General features: G+C 42.1%; 1 protein-coding gene across 1 annotated transcript in view; it reads left to right on the top strand.

Moving 5' to 3' along the window:
• Nucleotides 1-21,184, top strand: part of LOC125465749 (transducin-like enhancer protein 1) — a 177,065-nt gene that overhangs the window by 16,417 nt on the left and 139,464 nt on the right. Inside the window, 2 exon segments of the mRNA XM_048559527.2 lie at nt 3,082-3,145; nt 15,058-15,102. Coding sequence (XP_048415484.1) covers nt 3,082-3,145; nt 15,058-15,102 — 109 coding nt within the window.

The following is a 21,184-nucleotide window of genomic DNA, read 5'->3' as shown; positions in this document are numbered from 1 at the left end:
TTTTGGAAGGGCTTATAGGTGGATGTGAGAAATCTTGTGCAGCTGTTTATAAGTGGAGTTGTTAGGGTCTCTCCAGTGAAGTGACCAATCGTTTGTTTATCCCTTTTTAAACAACATCACTAAATCAGATTTATGTGGCCATTGTCATTTTGTTTGCAGGCGCCTGCAGTGTGCAAATTAGCTTCCAAGGGTTGCTGCATGACCCCAATACAACTTAAATGGCTGTGAAGCACATGGAGATATCTTGAAGTCATGAGTTTTAAATGCAAATCCTTTTCTTTCTTCTCACATTGTCATTCTATAGCTTGTTGAGCTATTCAGTAAAATTGGGTCACTTTGCAGAAGCGTCTGTTCTAACACCTGTTCTGTCTCTGTGGCTTTCTTTTGTGAAAACTACTGAATATCATGGCCTCTTCCTGCAACGTAGGATGCTATTTGGCCCATCAAGTGTGCACTGTCCCTCCTAAAGCAGTCCCACCCTGTCCCCTCAACCCAGTGTCTCCTATGGCTAATCTGCCTAGCCTGTACACCTTTAGGTCATGGGAGGAACACGCACACGCACTTTTTTCTCTATCTCACATGTACAAACAATCTGGACAGAGAGACCGGTCCTTACTGGACCTACTAAATTGGGCTTTTAGCTTGGGCGCGCTGAAATTTACCTCTTGCTGAAAAGTAAGCAAAACTTCATAGGTTTAGTAAAAACTCTGAAATATGCCTCATTCTTTCTAGTCCTTTTAATCTCTCCCTGTTTTTTATTTCTTTTGACAGCTCTGTTGTCATCTAGACTGAGTGTAATTTAGCACAGACCAGATATTAAACCTAGTTGTTCACCCGCTTAAATTGCTGAGGCCATTGCTTAATGGCATAATTACCTGTGGGAGAGGGAGAGAGATGTATAACTATGCTATCTTTTTAATAACCCAGGCTGATTTTTACTTTTTAAAGTCAAATTCTGATATCAAAGTTTCCATTTTAATAAGCTGTTTCCTGCAGTGCATCAATTCCACCTGCTGCTGCCTTTTCCTATTGAACTGCCTAAGCTTAATAGCTTTCTGTGAAGTCTCATTAACCTTATTGCCCTGAAAGCTGGGCGAGGAGGAGAGGGAGAGAACCAAGTGGCATCAATTGAAGTGACTGGTGTTAAAAATACTCTGATGGAGACAGCGGTCTAATGAGTGAAATCTGTCACCTTTTGTGCTTTAATTCCAGTAATGTCACAAGTACCTTGCTACTGAAAGCTATTGCAAGCCCCACAATCCAATTTCCTCATGCACTGTGTTGCTTAATGCAAGCTAATTGGAAGTTCTTATTAATAGTGATAAATGAGTGAAAGGCATTCACACTAATACAATAGAATAGGGAATGCAGACCAGCTGAATTCTGAAGTAATGATTCAGAATGTTACCTGGATGGGGTTTCCGGCTGGAATTAGAACGTAGAACAGTACAGCACAGAACAGGCCCTTCAGCCCACAATGTTGTGCCGACCATTGATCCTCACGTATGCACCCTCAAATTTCTGTGACCATATGCATGTCCAGCAGTCTCTTAAATGTCCCCAATGACCTTGCTTCCACAACTGCTGCTGGCAACGCATTCCATGCTCTCATAACTCTGTGTAAAGAACCCGCCTCTGACATCCCCTCTATACTTTCCTCCAACCAGCTTAAAACTATGACCCCTCGTGTTAGCCATTTCTGCCCTGGGGAATAGTCTCTGGCTATCAACTCTATCTATGCCTCTCATTACCTTGTATACCTCAATTAGGTCCCCTCTCCTCCTCCTTTTCTCCAATGAAAAAAGTCCGAGCTCAGTCAACCTCTCTTCATAAGATAAGCCCTCCAGTCCAGGCAGCATCCTGGTAAACCTCCTCTGAACCCTCTCCAAAGCATCCACATCTTTCCTATAATAGGGCGCCCAGAACTGGACGCAGTATTCCAAGTGCGGTCTAACCAAAGTTTTATAGAGCTGCAACAAGATCTCACGACTCTTAAACTCAATCCCCCTGTTAATGAAAGCCAAAACACCATATGCTTTCTTAACAACCCTGTCCACTTGGGTGGCCATTTTAAGGGATGTATGTATCTGCACACCAAGATCCCTCTGTTCCTCCACACTGCCAAGAATCCTATCCTTAATCCTGTACGCAGCTTTCAAATTCGACCTTCCAAAATGCATCACCTCGCATTTATCCAGGTTGAACTCCATCTGCCACCTCTCAGCCCATCTCTGCATCCTGTCAATGTCCCGCTGCAGCCTACAACAGCCCTCTATACTGTCAACGACACCCCCAACCTTCATGTCGTCTGCAAACCTGCTGACCCATCCTTCAATCCCCTCATCCAAGTCATTAATGAAAATTACAAACAGTAGATTGTACTGAATGTTTAAGAGCACAGAGGAAGTCACTCTGCCAATCGTGACTGTACTGGCTGTTTTGGAGAAGCTACTCTAAGTAATTCTGCTTACCTCCTGTTCTGCTTTGAATTCTGCAAAGATTTACTATTTCAAATGTATACCCAGTTTCTGTGTTATAATGAAATCCGCTTCAATCTCCCTTTTCATGCAGTGCGTTCCTGATCAAAACATGCTGTGTACTTTTTAAAAATTTTGTTTAAATTAAGAATTCTCAATCTTCCTTTTAACCAACTTACCATAAATTTGCACCCCCTGATTATTGAAAACCATGCAGGTTGAAGCCCTCGCTGAAGGAGGTGAGGGCTTTCACTAGTTCAGATCTTGGGAAGGGATGAGTAGAAAATAGGACAGTGAGCCAAAATTTCAACACCGTGGATGAGGGGAGATGAATTTGCTTTAAGATTGCAAACTGAGGCCTCCAGCAAATTTGAGAAGGACGCTCCAGAGCAGCCACCATATTTGAGCTTGACATTAGAGCCTAGAAACTGAAGCTAAGGAAAGGGTTTTCCTTGTGCTTTGCTGAAGTGTGTGAAGGAAAGTATAATCCTCAGTTGTTTAAGTTCAAAAGTGTCTTGCGGTATCATTGTAGTTGAAAGTGGGATTAAGGGCCTTGGAAGCCATTTTTGAAATGTGTTCTAACGTTCCTTTCCTTGTTTGCAAGCCTTAAGATGGAATGTGAGAAACTGGCCAGTGAAAAGACAGAAATGCAGCGACATTATGTGATGGTAAGTGCAAGATTTTTAAAATAAAATGTTGTACAAGTCAATGTTGTTTTGAACATCAGTTCCTAAATTAGATTGTGAAAGCAAATGTTGAAAATTAATATGCGAGAAAGTGAACAATACCTTAATTGCTGTGCCAGTCAAGTACCGTTTTTAAAAAAAAGTTGCTGGTAAAATGGGCTTGTAAAAGATTTATTTACTGTTTGTCATGTCTCTTATCCTCTTTTATTGCATATGACATTGCTACTGCAGTGACAATGCCTGCTTCTGTGAATTTTTGTTTTAATTAACAACCTCTGCTGGTTAGTTGCCCAAACACTAACACTGTCACATAGTTTGCTTATGCCGTTCAAAACTTTCTTTCCTCCTTTTTATAGCTATGTGCAAGCCAACATAGAGAATTGAACACTGGCCTCCAGTAAAATATGACAGTGACAACTTAGATCAAGAGCGCAGCAGGACATGGGCTCATTATATTTTAAGCTGTAGGTATACTGAATACTTGGAGCGCATTTCCTTTGGAGAGGAAAAGAAAACATCTGAAGTGCAACAAAGTTTGGCAATTGTAGTGGAATTAGAATGTAATGAAAGTTGAATTGTGTGGCAGTCATAAGATTTATTCTCACGGTTAACTCTTTGTTCCTAAGTGACTTTGACACCCTTTTTCCTGCTCTGTGGCTTTCTGCCATTTCTCAGCATGTTTTGCTACACATAGCCATTACACTCCCCTAGCATTCCTGTCTTTGCTCAATGTTGCCTCCCTTTCTGCAAAGTCAGTTCTCATTTGATTTCTAAAGAAGGGTCTAGGCTTGAAACATCAGCAATGCTGCTTGGTCTGCTGTGCTCTTCCAGCTCTACACCCTTGTTATCTCATTTGATACTTGGGTTCTTCCATTTCTCACCTCCTTTCAATGTTCATCTTGAAGGAATTTTTTTAGACCAAACTTTTGGTCAACTTTACATTTTTTGGCTCAACACTTGGTTTTTGGCTTGTGACTTCAAAAAATATTTTTCCACATTTATAGACATTGAATGACTATTGACATTGACTGTGAACAAGTAAATACTGTACAATGGTTTTTAACTTCAAAACTTGTAAGCATTTTTTATGGTTACGAAACAGAATGTATTTTAAGTAAAATAAATAATTTTATAAATGTGAATGAACTGGGAATCCCTCCCAAATGGCATGGCATTTCGGGTTTACCTACAGACATGGACTGCAGAAGTACAGGGAGGCAGCTCACACTGGCTACTTGAGGGCATTTAGGGGTGGGCAGCAAATGCTGATGCAATGACCACATCCAATCAGTGAATTAAAGCAAATAACTTTGTTGCCAGGATTTCAGTACAACTTCAGTGTCCAGAAACTCTAGTCCCAGCTGTGTTATCTGGGCACGTGGATACAAGAAGCTAAGCAGGAGTATATTCTGCATCCACTGACAAATGATTCACCGTCTCTAACCATGACCATAACAATTCAAGACCAGGCATAAAAATAGATGAATTGTGGGCACCAATATTCTGATTTTAACTTCGCAAGATTTGTGGTTCCAAATATGCCTAATGTTAAAGGCCACATGCTCTGCCTTTTTTTTAAAAAGAAAAGGGGATCTAGGACTAAGTAAAGATGGATAATAGGCTTTGATAAGCGACATGTTAGCCTGCTCTGTGAATAAGGAGGAGCCCATGACATTCAAACATCCATTCTGACGGTGGGCCGTTTTTCCCTCAGCCCTTTTTCTGCTTTCTGATGTTAATTGACCAGTGATGTGTTTCAAGGAACTTTTTAATATGTGAGGCCTGAAATTACTGCTGTTTGATTATACATGAGTGCTAAACATGCTTGTATAACATCCTTCTAGTTGCTATTTTTAACGGGGAAGTTAAACTAATTGAAAGAGCTACTTGGTGCTGTCCATGTCCCATGGGAATATTGGGCTGAGTAAATTGCCTTGAATGGTAAGGTAGTATTACCCAACAGCACCAAGGCACTGCCAGTTATAGGGGCAATGCTGATAGGTTGCTGTTTATTGCCACTGCACTTCTGTGAAGTTTAGCTTGGCTTCTCCTTTTCTGTTACGATGCAGAGCAGGGGCATACCAATTGGCAACACCATTTATTGGGGTCGGGAGGTGGTGGTGGTGGTGTGAAAAATGTTGCCGATTCTGTTTATATTCACTATTTGGATTAGATAAAGTGCAGTTAAAATTATTTCTGGCCTCAAGAAATCTCCACTGCCCCATCCTCAGTTTGAGCTACCATTTGTGTCTAGATTAGATTCCCTACAGTGTGGAAACAGGCCCTTCGGCCCAACAAGTCCACACTGCCCCTTGAAGCATCCCACCCAGACCCACCTCCCTATAACCCACACAGTTCAAAGCACTACGGGCAATTTGGCATCGCCAATCCACTTAACCTGCACATCTTTGGAATGTGGGAGGAAACCGGAGCACCCGGAGGAAACCCACACAGACATGGGGAGAATGTGCAAACGCCACACAGACAGTCACCTGAGGCGGGAATCGAACCCGGGTCCCTGGTGCTGTGAGGCTGCAGTGCTAACCACTGAGCTACTGTGCCGCCCTGTCTACATTAATATGTACCTAGAGTAAGTGCTAGAAACTAGCTTGAGCTGACCTTTTTATATTAAGAAAGAGCTATATGGGGCCTTTCATACAGTTAGAATATTTTTGATGCTCCAGGATCTTGGCTTTAAATTGACCGTATGAATCTCCATTTACTGCTGGTTGCTAATTATTTTAAAGCAAAATGTTTGTAGAGAGTGGATTTAGCAACTTTGCATTATTGGTTCCTTAACCTAAAGCCTGTAGCATCATATGAGCCTTGGAGCCACACTGTTGTATTTCATTGTCGAATTTCTTCGGTTCGCCCTGTTTGAATTCTGTGGGCTCAAACGTTTGGAAATGTTGGATCTTTAATGCTGCAGCTTCATTGGTGGCCAGGTTCTAAATTAGAGTATCTATGTCTGTTGGTATTGGCAAGTTGAGTTGCATGCAAATTTAATGAGAACATCCATTTTTAAACTTTTTAAATGTGGTTTGAGAGCCTCCATGGTGCGTAGTGAATTGGCAGATGAAGACTAAATGCTTGGTATATACTGGCCTAATTGCTCATAATGTCTATTTAATTGGACCCTGTCTCTGGAAGGACTGTGGTTTGGTTGTTGCTGGATATTGGGCCATATGTTTATCTAAGAAGGGATGGGATTTGGTTCCTAGTCCTAAGTATCATTGGAATTTTTACTTTAGTTCAGTGGTTACTGGATGCAAAAGTGGAAAATCCTGTCATTTAACTTTCCTTCTGTTTGCCTGAACAATTTAACTAAAATGTTCCTTTGGAAAAGTCTCTGCAGAATAATGAGTGATTTGGCAGGAAGTCCAATGCTTAGATTGTAGGGATTGGCAAAGATTTCGGATGCTTCGCGTTTTCTAGAGATGAGGTTCTGGGATGTTTTTTAAAAATGGCATCAAAGGAGTTTACATTGGTTATAAACTTGTGACCATCTAGCTTGTACTTTATGGAACACCTATAAAATGATGATTCATGTCATTTTATAGCACTCAACATTTAAAAATCAAGTCCAGACTGGGGTAAACAAATTTTTGATATTTTTTTTATGGAGCACAATCCATAACATCACTAATGGAGGGACATGTCGGAGTACACGCAGTGGTGGTATAAATTTCTTAGAGGGAGAAACCAGATTCAACAGGGCTTGATCCATAAACAGGAGGCAGTGGCACTAGATGGAAATAACTTAGACTAATTGAATCTATTAGAGTTCTATGGAGACAGAAACAATCTAGGTAAAGTGGAAAATCCATTGATTTATATTTGGCTTTTCAGAAGGCATTTAACAATGTGCCAAATCAAAGCCTACTGTGCAAAAATTTAAAAATATGGTCTAGGGATTGATGTATCAACATCTAAAGAGGATTGGCTGCCTCTTAAGCATAGGGCAGACATGAAAATCTCATTCCTGGGCTGACAGATTATGGGGAGTGACTGGCCTCTGGGATTAATTTAGGGACCCTTAATTCTTTACAATCTATGTACATGGATGAATGATCAAAATGAATGGTTGTGTAAATTTTCTGATGACAGGGATTGGTAGGAAAGTAAGCTGTGAACGCGGTGAGGATTATGCACAGGGATCTCCGGAGTGGACAAAAAATTTTGGCAGATAGTGTATAGTGTGAACTTGTCCATTTTGGCATGAGGAATAGAAAAACCACATTTAGTAAAGTGGAGAAAAATTGCAGAACTGTGTACAGGGCATCCTGAGTGTTCTCTTACCTTGTTGTAAAAAAAAATATTTTATCAGAAGTGGCGTCACTGGTTAGTTCTGCATTTATTGCCAATCCTTTAAACAATCTCAAACTGAGAAGTTTGCTAAACTGTTCCAGAGGGCAGTTAAGAGTCAACCACATTGATGTTGATCTAGTCACGTGTAGGCCAGACCAGTTGAGGTTGGCAGGTTTCCTTCCCTAAAGGACATCAAATGTTGTTGCATTACTAGCCCAATGACATTACCACTGTGATTCACTTCTTCAGGAGAGATGGTGGCAAATGTGGATTAAAATCTGTTCTGAAATAAGGCATTAAATCTTTCTGGTTGCTTCCACCCTACTGTTTTGAATGAATCCCTAATTGCTTTGCCCCTACAGAATTTTGCATCCAAAATTTCAGCTACCAATTATTTTCCTGTGGGGAAGGGGTAGTGAAAGATTTGCTGCTGTATTTCAGCTATTTTTATTTTTTTTGGAAAATGGAGAAGCAGATACGGTAATTTTTTTACATTTATTGCTGTTTGCTTTGGATAATGTAAGGCATCACTGTAAAGATGTAGCAGCAACAATCTCTCATGGTATTTTTCACAGGTACTCTTGAGGGTTTTTTAAAAATAAACATACTGGGATAATAACCTTCCAGCTATTAATGGTTGACTCACAAATAAAAATTAACGGAGTATTTGTTTAATAGGGCAGGTCACAACTTCAGAGTTTAATATCACTTTAAAAGGCAAGTGTTTTCCTCAGGACATTAATATGTGGCGTCCTTCCAGACCTCTCAACAGAGGTGTGCAATGACTCATCGAACTACAGTATATTGTTTTTTTTTCTTTAAATTTTGAACCTGGTTTTGAAAACAACCTAACAGTGCCAAGAAATAAATTGCAGAAGTTTGCACTAGAGCAGCTTTCTAGCTAATTTATCATTTTTCTACAGTGACCAGTTTAGACATTGCTAGAACAAGTATGCTGGTTGTTGGGGGAAAACTCCCCAGAAGGTGTGACTGGATTCCTTTTTAATAGGATAACCGGCATGCTGTACTGATTAGGAAGGAAACTGTTCAAATCCCTTCATGACCTCGTCTCTCCTTTTTATCACTGCAACATCCTATAATCCTCCAAGAATTCTCCGAATCTGGCATCCTGTGCCTGGCCACAGTGTCTTTTGCTCCATGCTTTGACAGCTGTACCTTCTGCCAAATAGCCCCTAAATGCAGGAATTCCATCCACAGACTTCTATCTCCTCTTCCTTTTAAGAAACTGATTTAACCGATGTCTTTGACGAAATATTTGGTGATTTGCCCCAGCACCCATCATCCTTGATCTGGAGTTGCTTTTTGCCTGATTTTAATAATCCTGTAAATTTTGTGCTGGGGTGTTTTACTACGTTAGGAATATTACTACAGATAAATTTGCATAAATGCATGTGGCACGGTGATGGGCAGAAGTGCTGAATCTGAGGCTGCCTTGAAAGTTAGGATCTAAAATTAAGTAAAGAACCACTGAACTTCCCTCTTGTTAGAGGGAGATGATAGGTAGTGATTTAACTGGAGGGTCACCATGCCTCGGGTGAAGGGTGAGAAGGAGGAAGCCTCACAATAACCTCGGCTGGTACAAGAATTGACCCCATGTGGTTGGATCACAAACCAGCCAATCGGCTAAGTGACTTCCCAGACACAAATTGACTGAGTTTCAGCCTATTCCAATTGCATTGGTGCAGCATTGAGGTGAATAGAAGTGCACGTGGGAATTTCCCGTGCTGAGGTTTTAAGTAACTGTCTACACAATCTATTTGTTTAAGTTTCCATTTTGTGATATGAAGCTGGAAGTTACAGCCATAAATTAATTTGGCTTAACTTCTTTTTAATGACTTAGTTCCGTTAGTACTGTTCTAATCATTTTCCCACTCTAGTGCATTCATAATAAAAGTGGGCACTCCTGTGCTACTGAAAAATATTGAGGTGTTGGAGGTGCCATATTTTATAATAGAAAGCCTGGAGAGCTTTTGCTCTCCTCACTTCCCAACTGAATTCAGCCAAACATGAGGTATTTTTGTGTATGTAATACCTCATGTAAATGGTTTCCTCGATCTTCCCGCTCTGGTTTAAAAGTCTGGAAGCTGGCCCTGCCCACGACTACTAGGCCCCTAAATCATGATAGGTCTTTTAATGAATTGCACTGTTTTATAATTCTTAGTGTTTTCTTTAGATCCTCGGGCACTAAAGGTTAGAAGTTTGAACTTGCTGCAAAAATGTGTGGTCCGTGCAAGTGAAACAAGTAAATTGTTCTGGTCATTTTCAGTGTTTAATGTCAACTGGTAGAACAGCCTGAGTTCCTCTAGTCTCATGAGCAACAACGGACAGCAAGATGCTGGCCCAAGCTCTGACTGATTACAAGTATTTGCTCTGAGGTAGTGAATGAAAGCAAATCTATCATTGTTACAGAACCAGCAAGGTGGCTACAGCCCTCCCACTAAAATATGTTTTTGCAACAACGAGGTCAGCCAGATTGACCTCAATGAATTCCCTGATTGGGGCTGTTAACAGCCCCAATCAGGGAGTCCTGGCTGATGGATAGAAACAAGTGTTAGGGGTCACACTCACGTGAGGAGCCAAGTCTGAGCTAGCTAGCTCAATGTCACGTATTGGAGAGGAAGCAATGGCCTAGTGGTATTATAGCTAGACTGCTAATCCAGAGACCCGGATAGTGTTCTGGGGACCTGGGTTCGAATCCTACCATGGTAGGTGGTGGAATTTGAATTCAGTAAGTATCTAGAAATAAGAATCTAATGATGAACATGAATCCATTGTTGATTTTTTGGGGGGAAAAACCTCATCTTGTTCATTAATGTCCTTTTCAGTGAAGGAAGCTGCCATCCTTCCCTGGCCTGGTCTACATGTGACTCCAGACTCGTAGCAATGTGATTGACTCTTAACTGACTCTGGGCAATTTGAGATGGGTAATAAATGCTGCCTAGCCAGTGACTCCCTCATCCTGTGAATGAATAAAGAAAACTATGCAGGTGTAAATAAGGGGTGACTTTGACAGGATACCAGCCTTTGTGGAATTATTTCAAACCCATTTGGCTGTAACCGCATCAAGTTTCCACTGTTAAATTTGTCAGTCAATATTATGGTTTCTGTTGGGGGATGTCAGAAAATACTTGCATTCTAAGACAGTGACCCATTGCATTAGTCCTTGGGCAGTGTTACTTTTTTAATTGTGCAAATGAATCAATGTTGACTTTGGAAACTGAATGACCTTTGTTACAAAGGTCAGGCATTTTACCCTTTTTTTTGAAAGAAGTATCCCCAGTTCCATTTTGCTTGCTTCTGTTTCAGTTTAGAGATATCAATCCAGTGAAGAAGAGTAGAGAAGACCTATTTATATTGGATTTTTCTCTTCTCTTTTTTTCTTTCCTTTAAATGTTGGGATGAGTGTGGTGTGGGGTATCAAATACACTAGGTCTGATATGGAGAACTTGTGCCATTATCACCTGTCTGTCTATTAAATAGCTAAGGATGGAGCATAGGCAGGGTCACTCAGCCAATTGAAAGCCTTGACATGGCATCGCAAGTTCCTTGAAGCTACCTCCCAGTTGGAGGCTGGAAGCTTCTGTGTCCTAAAGTCCCACTGTTTGGATCCTTGGATGATTAGACCTCAATGATGAAGTAACTACTTAATGTTTTTGCTGAGACTGGTTGAAGAGGACAGAGGAGAGGGTAGGCATGTAGCTTTTGTAGACCTTCTGATGTGTCTTTCGATATGGGGGGGGGGGGGGGGGGTGGGCAGTTTGAGAATCCTACCCCGCAGGTGGGGTGTCCTGGTTTTCCTGCTGCTGAGGAGGAAGATGATCTGGGAAGTGACAAGTTGAGGCTTTTACGTGATCAATTAATGGCTGTTTTAAGTGCCTTAATTGGTGGTTGGTTGCAAGGTCCCCAGTGAACCTTCTCACCTGGAACTTGAGTGTGTGGCCTGAAGCAGGTGAGTTTGACTTGTGTTTTGTCACATGTCCCAAAATATAGTGAAAAGCTTTGTTTGTGAACGGTACTGGTAGATCACAGCAAGCAAAGGATGAACAGATCAAAAGGTCTTTGAGGCATACAGGTTATATTATTTGCGGCTAGAGTCCATTAATGGCCAGAAAGAAGGTGTTCCTGATCCTTAGTTTGTCTCCAGGGCCAATTCTCCCCTTTATTTCACCATGTTTTTTTTGGCCACTTCCAGGGTGTGAGGAAATAACTATCTTTGTGTAGGCTGATGGCCTCACCTCCAACCAATTTCATACGTAACACTTCAGTTTGAAGAAATGCGTACTGTATAGAAATGTAGGAGCTGGACAGTTTAGCCCCTTACATGTTGTGCTGTTCGCTAACTTGTAAAAGGTTCTATCATGATGCATTCAGATGTTATGTTGATGTGGTAATGAAAAACCTCAAAGTAAGACTTTCGAGTTTGTTAGCACATCGCTTCTAGCCTCCTACAGTGCAAATTGTGGTGATGTTATTATCATTCCAACTTAGGCCAAGTCAGATCCCAGAGTGAGACTGGCCCGATTTAAACCATGAGGTGTGTTTTGTTTGTTTTTGCTACTTGTTTACTGTGTTTGTTGGTCAGTCTCCAAGGTTGCCTATGTGCTTTTAACAAAACAGCACCAAAAAGTTATTACAGAAGGTGAGGAGGAAATTGCGAACTGTATTATGCTAAGCAGGAACTATTTGAAATGGTCTCATTTACAAATATCAGAGTAAAATATTCTACTCCTCTTTACCTTCAGCAGTTTTGCATATAATCAACCTTCTTTTCATTTTAAAGTTCCTTCATCTGTTGACGTGGCTGTAATTGGCGGGGGGGGGGGGCAGTAAACAAAGAACTGTGGCTGTTAGAAATATGAAACAAAATCAGGAGTTGCTAGAAAAACTGTGTGGCAATATCTGTGTAAATAAAGCAGAATTAATGTTTCTTGTCCAGTGACCCTCCTTCAGTTCTGGAGTTTTTCCAGCAAATTTAGTTAATATCTTTGAAACAAGCTGCTAATACTGCTCACTTATTTGTTAACATGGGTTCCTTAAACTCATCTTTCACAGTGTTCTGTTTCTCGGATTTTGCTCTTACTGACTGTGTACGCCATTGAGTATTTCTTTTCTTCTGCAGTGACTGTTTTGCAGACTGCTAAATAGTACTCTGCTGTTGAGGACTTTTCCCACACTCTGAATTGCTTGCTTCTGTCTGAAGAAAATGAGCAAACTGTTTGTGTTTTTTTTTCTAAATTAACTTGTTTCTGTGTCTGTTTCCCTTTTACCATAAAATACCTTGCTGCTTGGAAGCAGTCCTTTTTGTTTGTCTTGCCTTCTTACTAATGCACTGAACTATTCACCTCAAAAGTTTTAAAGACCTCCTTTTAGATGCCTGCAAACAAATGTCAGACAACGCTAAAACCACTAGCAGAACTCAAATGAAACCTAAACCATGTTGTTCCCTTCTGCCACACAAAATATAGAAATACAAAACTGACTTAGGCTTTTAGAACCCTAGTTTCTAAGTAATAACATACATTGGTGATGAAGATTGAAGATATCAAATGATTAAGCCTGATAAATTCCATAGTAGGTAGGAATGAAGCAGTTATGACAGAATGAATATCACTCCGCATAGGTGTTGCAACAATGGATTTTCTGAAAAAGTAATAACTATTGTGAAAAGTTATTCCCCTGGTGTGTAATAAGCTTGTCTAACTAGTGAGCTTTGAAGGAAATCCTGACACCTAAGGAGGATCTCTTGGGGACACTGGATGCAACTATGAACTGAAATAATCTGTTTCCTGAACTTGGCTTTCATTTTGATTTAGCTCTCAAGGAAAGTGGCTGCACCCTTGGGATATGAGGATCCAGGGCTCATTTAAGAGTATTCTGAAAGGAAGAAACCTGAAATTTCAAAAGTTTTTTTTTTCCTCCAGACTTTTTAAAAAAAAAAGACTTTTTAAAATGTGGCCCTAGACTTCTGTGTAGAAGTATGTTTGCAGCAATTTGGTCTCAGGTGTTGAAACATTTTAAATAATTGCATGGGGCATTTTAGGGCTGAGATGAGGAAACATGTATTTGCTCAAAGTGTAGCGAGCCTGTGGAATTCTTTACCACAACCGTGTGGAGGCCAAGTCACTGAATATACTCAGATTTTTGTTTTTTGTAAAGGCATCAAAAGGTATAGGGAGAAAGCAATTGGCCTTATCTGCTTCCCACTTTGCATTTAAATATACACGCCCTCCCGCATACCCCTATTTTTCTGGTTGACTACTTTTGAATAATGTTGTTAGAATGCATTGGGCTCCACTTTTTTTAGTTTAATAACGAGCAATTACAGAACAAATGTTTATGGATTGTGCTTTTGAGATGGCTTGTCCGGTCATGTTGACTTGGTGCATGAGAAGCTCAAGGCTTGTTCCCTTTTTTTTAGTTTCTCACTCCCCATTGGGGTAGCAAGAGCTGTAGTGGGATTGGAGATAGGTCTTGTGTCATGGTATTTGTTTATTAGTAATTACTGTAAGGGTGAGATTTTGCAGATGGACATTGAGTACAAGAGAAAATCTCCAACCAGTGGCAAAAATGGCTAAACAGGTTAGGCCTTCATGCATGGGTGCTTATTGAAGCATTACAGAGAGGTTGGTTCATGAGTGGAATGAACTTTCTGAAGAAGTGGTGGATGTGGGCACAGTTAGAACATTTAAACAATGTTTTAGGTAAGGACATGAATAGGAAAGGTTTGGAAAAATATGGGCCAGGAGCAGGCAGGTGGGACTAGCTTAGTTTGGGATTTGTTTTGGCATGGACTGGTTAGACTGAAGGGTCTGTTTCTGTGCTGTATGACTGTATATTAGATTCTAAGGGGCATGACAGGTAGATGTTGAGCAGATGTTTCAGCAAACTGGAATGTCCCAAGCTATGGGATATACTTACACAGTAAGGGAGCACTCACTTATTACTGAGATGCGAAGGAATTTCTTCTCCCAGAGGGTAGTGCATTTCAGGAATTCTCACCCCAGAGAATTGTGGAGGTGAGATCACTGAAAATATTTAAAGAGGAATTAGATTTTTTTGTCTTTGAAGCCTCCGGGATTGGTGGCTCGGAAGAGCTGATGTAAAAGTGTAATTTAGGTCTTCGGTAGATCAGCCATGACCTTGTTGAATGACTGGGCAGATTTGAGGGGCCGAATAGCGTACTCCTGTTTATGTTCTTCTGTTCAAACCTTTTGGCGACTATAATGACTGCAAGTCCAATATTTGGAAGAGCTGGGTGGATTGTTGAAACTGGACCCCAGAGTGACTTAGTTCTGAAAGCAGATTCCCTAATCTGATGGTGATATTTACATTCATCTCTCTCTCAGTTGCATGTAAACTGCTGATTTATGTAAATTTTTGAGTAAATAGAAAACGTTGCTGAACTCGTGTCATGTTTCCTAAATTAAATGGGTTGACCAGTGGTTAAAATCTTTCCATTTGAAGATTTGTAGATTACCCCCCTAGTGTTGCGTTGAAACCAGTTTCTGTGGCTTTCACTTTGAATGTTTGTAGCTTTGCTAATATGTGGTTTTGTTTTATTTCAGTACTATGAAATGTCATATGGCCTCAATCTTGAGATGCATAAACAAGTAAGTACAAGAGGAAATGAAAGCCTTTGATGAGGTTAATGAATGGAATAATTGCCTGTCATCTGCAGTTCACACACGAAACCAAGAGTATGTGGGTAGTATGAATGTAAATCAGTATTTGGTTTTGCAATTCCTCCCCCAAAGCTTGGCCTACAAGGCCTAGATGTTCACAGATGGCTGTTTCACATTCATTGTGGAAGAATTGTGTTTTTGTCATGATAGGAAACAGTTTTTCTGGTAATTGTGGAACAGATGGAAGGCAGTGGGGTTAAAGAGGGAAGCAGGGGGCGGTAGAAGAGAAAAATCAAGTCAGCAAATTGTTGCCAGTGGGCCCTTTAACCTAAGGGGAAGGTGGTGGAAGAATCTGTTTTCTATGCATTGGGTATTTTAATTACAGAATGTAATTTTTATTTGCATAATGTCTTCACTTGTTCAGGTGAAGAATTCATGTCTGCACTACCTTTTTGTACAATGAAGAATAAATTGCTTGTGTTTTCCAACACTGTCCCTTCCCTGATGAAAGGGAGAGTGGTTTCCCTGGTATCTCTTTCTTCCTCCTGGCCATCTGCATAAGTCAAGATGGCGAGTGTGGACAAGTTATTTGGTCATTCTGGGTGACCACCACTCGACAGCTATCTGTGTCTGATAAGTAATTATCCTGGAATTCCTATTTAGCCTTGTTTTGGGAAGGGGATACCAGTCTGGAATCCAATTGTCCCCCTTTCTCACCCTCTCCCTGTCTAGCTTATCTAAGTGCAAAGAATGTGCTGAAACCTCACCTCACCTATTTTGATAATTGTAACAAGTCTGAGCCTGTAAATCCCTGTCCTTTTTTGGATTCAGTCACCATGCATTTTGGGTCGAATTTAAAAAAAAAAGTTTTATTTTAACCATTTGAAAAATGTTTTTATAACTGTAAATACAGATTCTGTTGTCTATCCTTCCTGTTTCCTTGTATTGTTTATTTCCAAATCCAGTTCTGTTTCTTTATTGACAAGGAGACATGCTTTGTGCATTGTGGGATTGATTTAATGTTACTGGCTGGGCATGTTTTGATGGGGGTGACAGAGTCAGTGTGTAAAATAGGTCATGAGGTTGACCGTCGTTCTTCACCCATCCCTCAAATATGCAGAACTGGTTAAAAGCTCACTTGACATCAGTATTATACCACTGACTTCCAAATTATGTGTGCAGGCAGGTGGGAGTCTCCAGCTTCTTTGTTTTTGTTTTACTTCCCATGGCTTTAAAAGGAAAAGAGGGATGGGGGTGCAGTTTGTGCCTCAGGAATAATCCAGCCTCCTCCCAAAGAGATTTAAATCCTCTGTATTAATGTCCCTGACTTCCATGAGTCCACTGAACCTTTTGCCTTGACCTTTAGTGCAGTTCCAGCCCTGCCCAATCCCACACAGTGGCGCTGCTGAGACTCCCAGAGCTGCTGGCCTGTCGTATGGGTCAGTAGCCCACTGAGCGTTGGAAGACACCACCCTGCTTTTATTAATGTTGCCTGCACTGTGACCGTGGGGTTGACATGCTTTCCCTCACTTGGAAAGTGAGTGACTATTTAAACCGTGGCGGTGGTATGAGCAGTATGCAGGCCTGAAATAGTCTGTGCCAACGGAATGTAAAACCCATTTTCCTGCCACTCTCACTCTCTCTGTTGCTCTCGCTGGACTGGGATCTTACTCCACATTTCAGTCATTTATTCAGCTTCCCTTAAATGATGCTGAAATCATTGAATCTTCCTAACCCACCTGGAAAGTTGTTGATTGGTTTGAAAACTCGGTGTAATGAAGTTTTTCCTTTTTCGCTCTTTCTCTGTGCCTTTTTGTTGTCTTTCACGCTGTCTCTCTGCGCACATGCTTCTGTATGCTTTGTGTGCTCTCTGCTTCATCTGTGCTTGTGTTTGATCCTTTGCCTTTGCGCTCTCGCTGTCTCACTCACGCTCGCCTTCTCTTGGAGAGAACTCCACTTTGTGGATCTTTTTTACTTTCCCTTCCCAAACGGAGGAGACGAGTGTTACTTTCCATATGTTGCTTCTTAGCCATGTTTAGCAGTTGGCATGATGTCAGCCTTTGTCTTTTTCTGTCCTCCCCTCCCCTCCCCTCCCCTCCCATCGAGAGGGTCCGAGGTCCTGATGCTTTGCAAAAAAGTGTCCATTTGGATGTGAATATCTCTGGCAAGGCCACCATTTATTCCTCCTTGTATTGTTTGGAGACAGTGAAATATATTTTTGAACAGCTACGAACTGTATCGTTAAGGTGCCCCCTCTATTTCTGGTCGCTTGTTCCAGATATATGACTCACTGAATTGTGGTGGTGCAGGCAAGCCTTTCAGCCTGTTTGTGCCCTGGCTCCCTGAGCAGTTTTTTAGCTTGGTGCCAGCCACCTGCTGTCCTCCTGTCCTCCTGTTACACTGTGAAGCAGCGACCGTGAAGAGATGTGGATTTATCGTTCCAAGTTAGGATGGTGTTTAACTGAAAGGGGAGCCTGCAGCTGGTGGTGATCTCGTTTATCATCTGGACATCAGAAGCTTTAGGTGTGGAAGGTATGATGGTTGTCATTGCAGTGTACCCAGAGCAAATGTAAACAAGGCTGGAACCTTGGATCAGCACAGTGGTTATCATATCATGATGAGTTTACTTTGAATAATGGAGGTCTCACCTGCCCGTTGAACTGGATACAAAAACTTTCGAGGTCTTTTGACTATCCAAAACAATCAGCTGTTCCATGTCTTTGAGCAGCCTCAAGTTCCCTTTTTGTGTGTTTTTTTTATTTGTAAGGCCCTCCAGCAAGACCACTCAGTATATGTTTTCAACACAATGTCCATCTGTAGCTGAGAATCCTGATCCAGTTGCTACAGCTGATGTAAAAACTGGGTCCTGCTCCTTTTCAGAATGGAGAGTCATTCACCTCCTTTTAAATACTTGCTTGAAAACTGCATGTGGGGCAAGTTAAGCAGCTGCCAAGGCACTCTTCTGCTTTTCAGTTGTTGGTTGTCCATTTTCGGTCAGAAAATGAGCACACAGCTCATCTAAGTTGGTACCTTTTCAGCAGCAGCAGTCTGTGTACTGTCTACAAGATGCACTGCAGAAGTTCAGCAAAGATCCCTAGACTGCACCTTCCAAACCCACGACCACCCCCATCTTGAAGGGCAAAGGCAACAAGAATACCAGCCCCTGCAAGTTCCCCTCCAAACCACGCACCATCCTGACTTAGAAATGTATCGCTGTTTCTTCATTGTGTCACTGGGTCAAAATCCCTCACTGTAAAGGCACTGTGGGTCAACTCTCATCATGTGGACTGCAGCGGTTCAAGAAGGCAGCTCACCATCACCTTGTCAAGGGCACGTAGGGATGGGCAGTAAATACTGGCCCAGCCAGCAATGCCCACATCCCAACAGTGAGTTTTAGAAAAAAGTTTCATTCCTCCTGAAGTTGGCATGGATCCTTGAAAGGGCATTTCCTTCAGTGGGTAGTCACTTGAAACATTTGGCGATTGCCCTGTCACTGTGCTGCAGTCAGCTGCCAATCCCTGTATGACAGTAACATTCACAGCCACAGTGAAGGACAGTTGATCAAAAGCACTTGTATTTCTACATAACCTCTCTTCACAATCTCCAGACAACCCCAAAACCTATAAATTAGCACTTTTATTTTGGACATGCGGTCACTTTTGTAGGAAATATTGAGCCAATTTGCAGCATCAAGAGCTAATTGAGAGCTACTCCTCATTTTAAAAGACTCAGCTATTTTTTAAAAAAAAGTCAAAAGTATAAAATAAGCTGCTTTACAAATGTTTGATCATCAACCATGAAAGCGATGCACAGCAACCAGATATTCTGTTTAGATCACTGGAGGTCAAAATGTTGGGACATCTCCATTCAACTACCTTCTTGAAATCCCGTTCACACTCTGATACCTGGACGCTCTGCCTCATAAATCCCACCTCTTCCTCTGTCACATTGACTGTATCAGTGCCGCCTCGTGCTCCCGTGAGGAGCTCAAACAGTTCATCCACTTCACCAACACCTTCCCCAATCTTAAGTTCACCTGGACCATCTCTAATACCTCTTTCTCTTTCCGGACCTCACTGTCTCCATCTCTGGCAACCACCTAGAAACCGATATCCATTTCAAGCCCACCCCCTCTCACAGCTACCTAGAATACACCTCCTCCCACCCACCTTCCTGCAAAAAGTCCATCCCCTGTCCCCAATTCCTTTGCCTCTGCCGCATGTGCTCTTAGGATGGAGCACATCCTAAGTATGTGCATCTCATGTCCTCGTTTTTCAAGGGTCGCACCTCCCACCACCAGCAGCACCCCCCCCCCCCCCCCCCGCCTCAGTGGTCGAATACGCCCTCGACTGTGTCGCCCACATTTCCCGCAACTCATCCCTCACCCTGTCCCTGCAATAACAACCAAAACAGAATCCCCCTTATCCTCATGTACCACACCACCAACCACCAGATCCAATGCATCATCCTCCGACACTTCTGCCATCTGCAATCCGACCCCACCACCCTTACCTGCTTTCCGGAGGGACCACTCTCTCTCTGTGACTCCCCTTATCGGCTCCGCACTCTTTCTCCCACAACCCCACCACACCCAGAACTTTTTCCTGCAACTGCAGGAAATGCTACATCTGCCCCAAGAAGACTTTTCACATCAAGCAGATGTTCACCTGCACATCTGTCAATGTGGTATAGTCTATCCGCTGTACCTGTTGTGGCCTCCTCTACATCAGGGAGACCAAGCGGAGGCTTGGGGACCACTTTGCAGAACACCTACACTTGGTTCGCAATAAACAACTGCACCTCCCAGTTGCAAACCATTTCAACTCCCCCTTCCGATCCGCAGACATGTCCATCCTGGGCCTCCTGCAGTGCCACGACGATGCCATCCGAAGGTTGCAGGAACAGCAACTCATCTTCCACTTTGATACCATTTGGGCTCCAGGGTTCCCATGTGGATTTCACAAGCTTCAAAATCTCCCCACCCCCTACCACATCCCCAAAACCAGCCCAGCTTGTCCCCGCTTCCCTAACCTGTCCTTCCTCCCTCCTATCCCCTCCTCCCACCTTAAGCCACACCACCATCTACCTACTAACTTCATCCCGACCCCTTGACTTGTCTGTCCTCCCTGGACTGACCTATCTCCCCCCTAACTCCCCTATCTACACTCACCTTTTAATGGCTTCATCCCCACCTCTCTGACCTATTTTGTCTCCTTTCCACCTATCTTCCCCTCTACCCATTTCTATCTGCCTCCCCCTCTCTCCCTATTTATTTCAGAACCCCCTTCCGGTCCCCCACTTCTGAAGAAGGGTCTAGGCCTGAGATGTCAGCCTTCCTGCTCCTCTGATGCTGTTTGGCCTGCTGTGTTCATCCAGCTCTACACCTTGTTATCTCTTGCCTTACTTAGTACCTCACTCCTGTGCAGGACTGTGAGAGAATACTGGTTTCGATTAGGTTATCAGTCAAGTTTAGATTTTGTGACTTAGTGACATGCAAATGAGAATGTGGTTGCTTTTTGTTTTTAAAAGATGGGTGGTGCCATGCCTGAGAGGACTTCAATGACTCATTCCAGCCCACCTAGGCCCCACTAATCATTGTCTTTCATCTGAATAGAACGGATGTGACATGTGTTGTCAGTGACCCTACTGCGCCAGTTGCCTCGGGTGTTTGGTATAATATTTTGCATATGTAGTACAGACCAGCTGGAGCATTGAAAAGAAAATGCATGCAGGCAGGCTAGCTCTCAAGTAAAGGTAACCTTGCAGATTATTTGGATGTTCGAGCTACAGTGCCTGTATTATAAGGGGAAAACTTCTTGGATGCACTTTTTTTCCCTTGAGGGCTCTCTTCTGTTTGTTCTTTTTTTTTGGATGGAACCAAAGTCCAATATTTTTGTTTATTTACTTGATATGCAACTGTATAGAACTGAGCTACTTTTGACCATGTGTATGTTTCAGATTTTTTTAAAAGAAGAATTAATTTTGAAATGAAAATTGTTTTTGCAATTTGCAGCCAACCTCCATGTTTGTTAATAGATCCATACCATCTGGCTTTTAAATGATCTGTTGT

The sequence above is a fragment of the Stegostoma tigrinum genome, chromosome 30 (assembly GCF_030684315.1).
Source record: "Stegostoma tigrinum isolate sSteTig4 chromosome 30, sSteTig4.hap1, whole genome shotgun sequence".
NCBI lineage: Eukaryota > Metazoa > Chordata > Chondrichthyes > Orectolobiformes > Stegostomatidae > Stegostoma > Stegostoma tigrinum.
The sequence above is the reverse complement of the archived record's forward strand: the minus strand, read 5'-3'. Positions and strand labels throughout refer to the sequence as shown.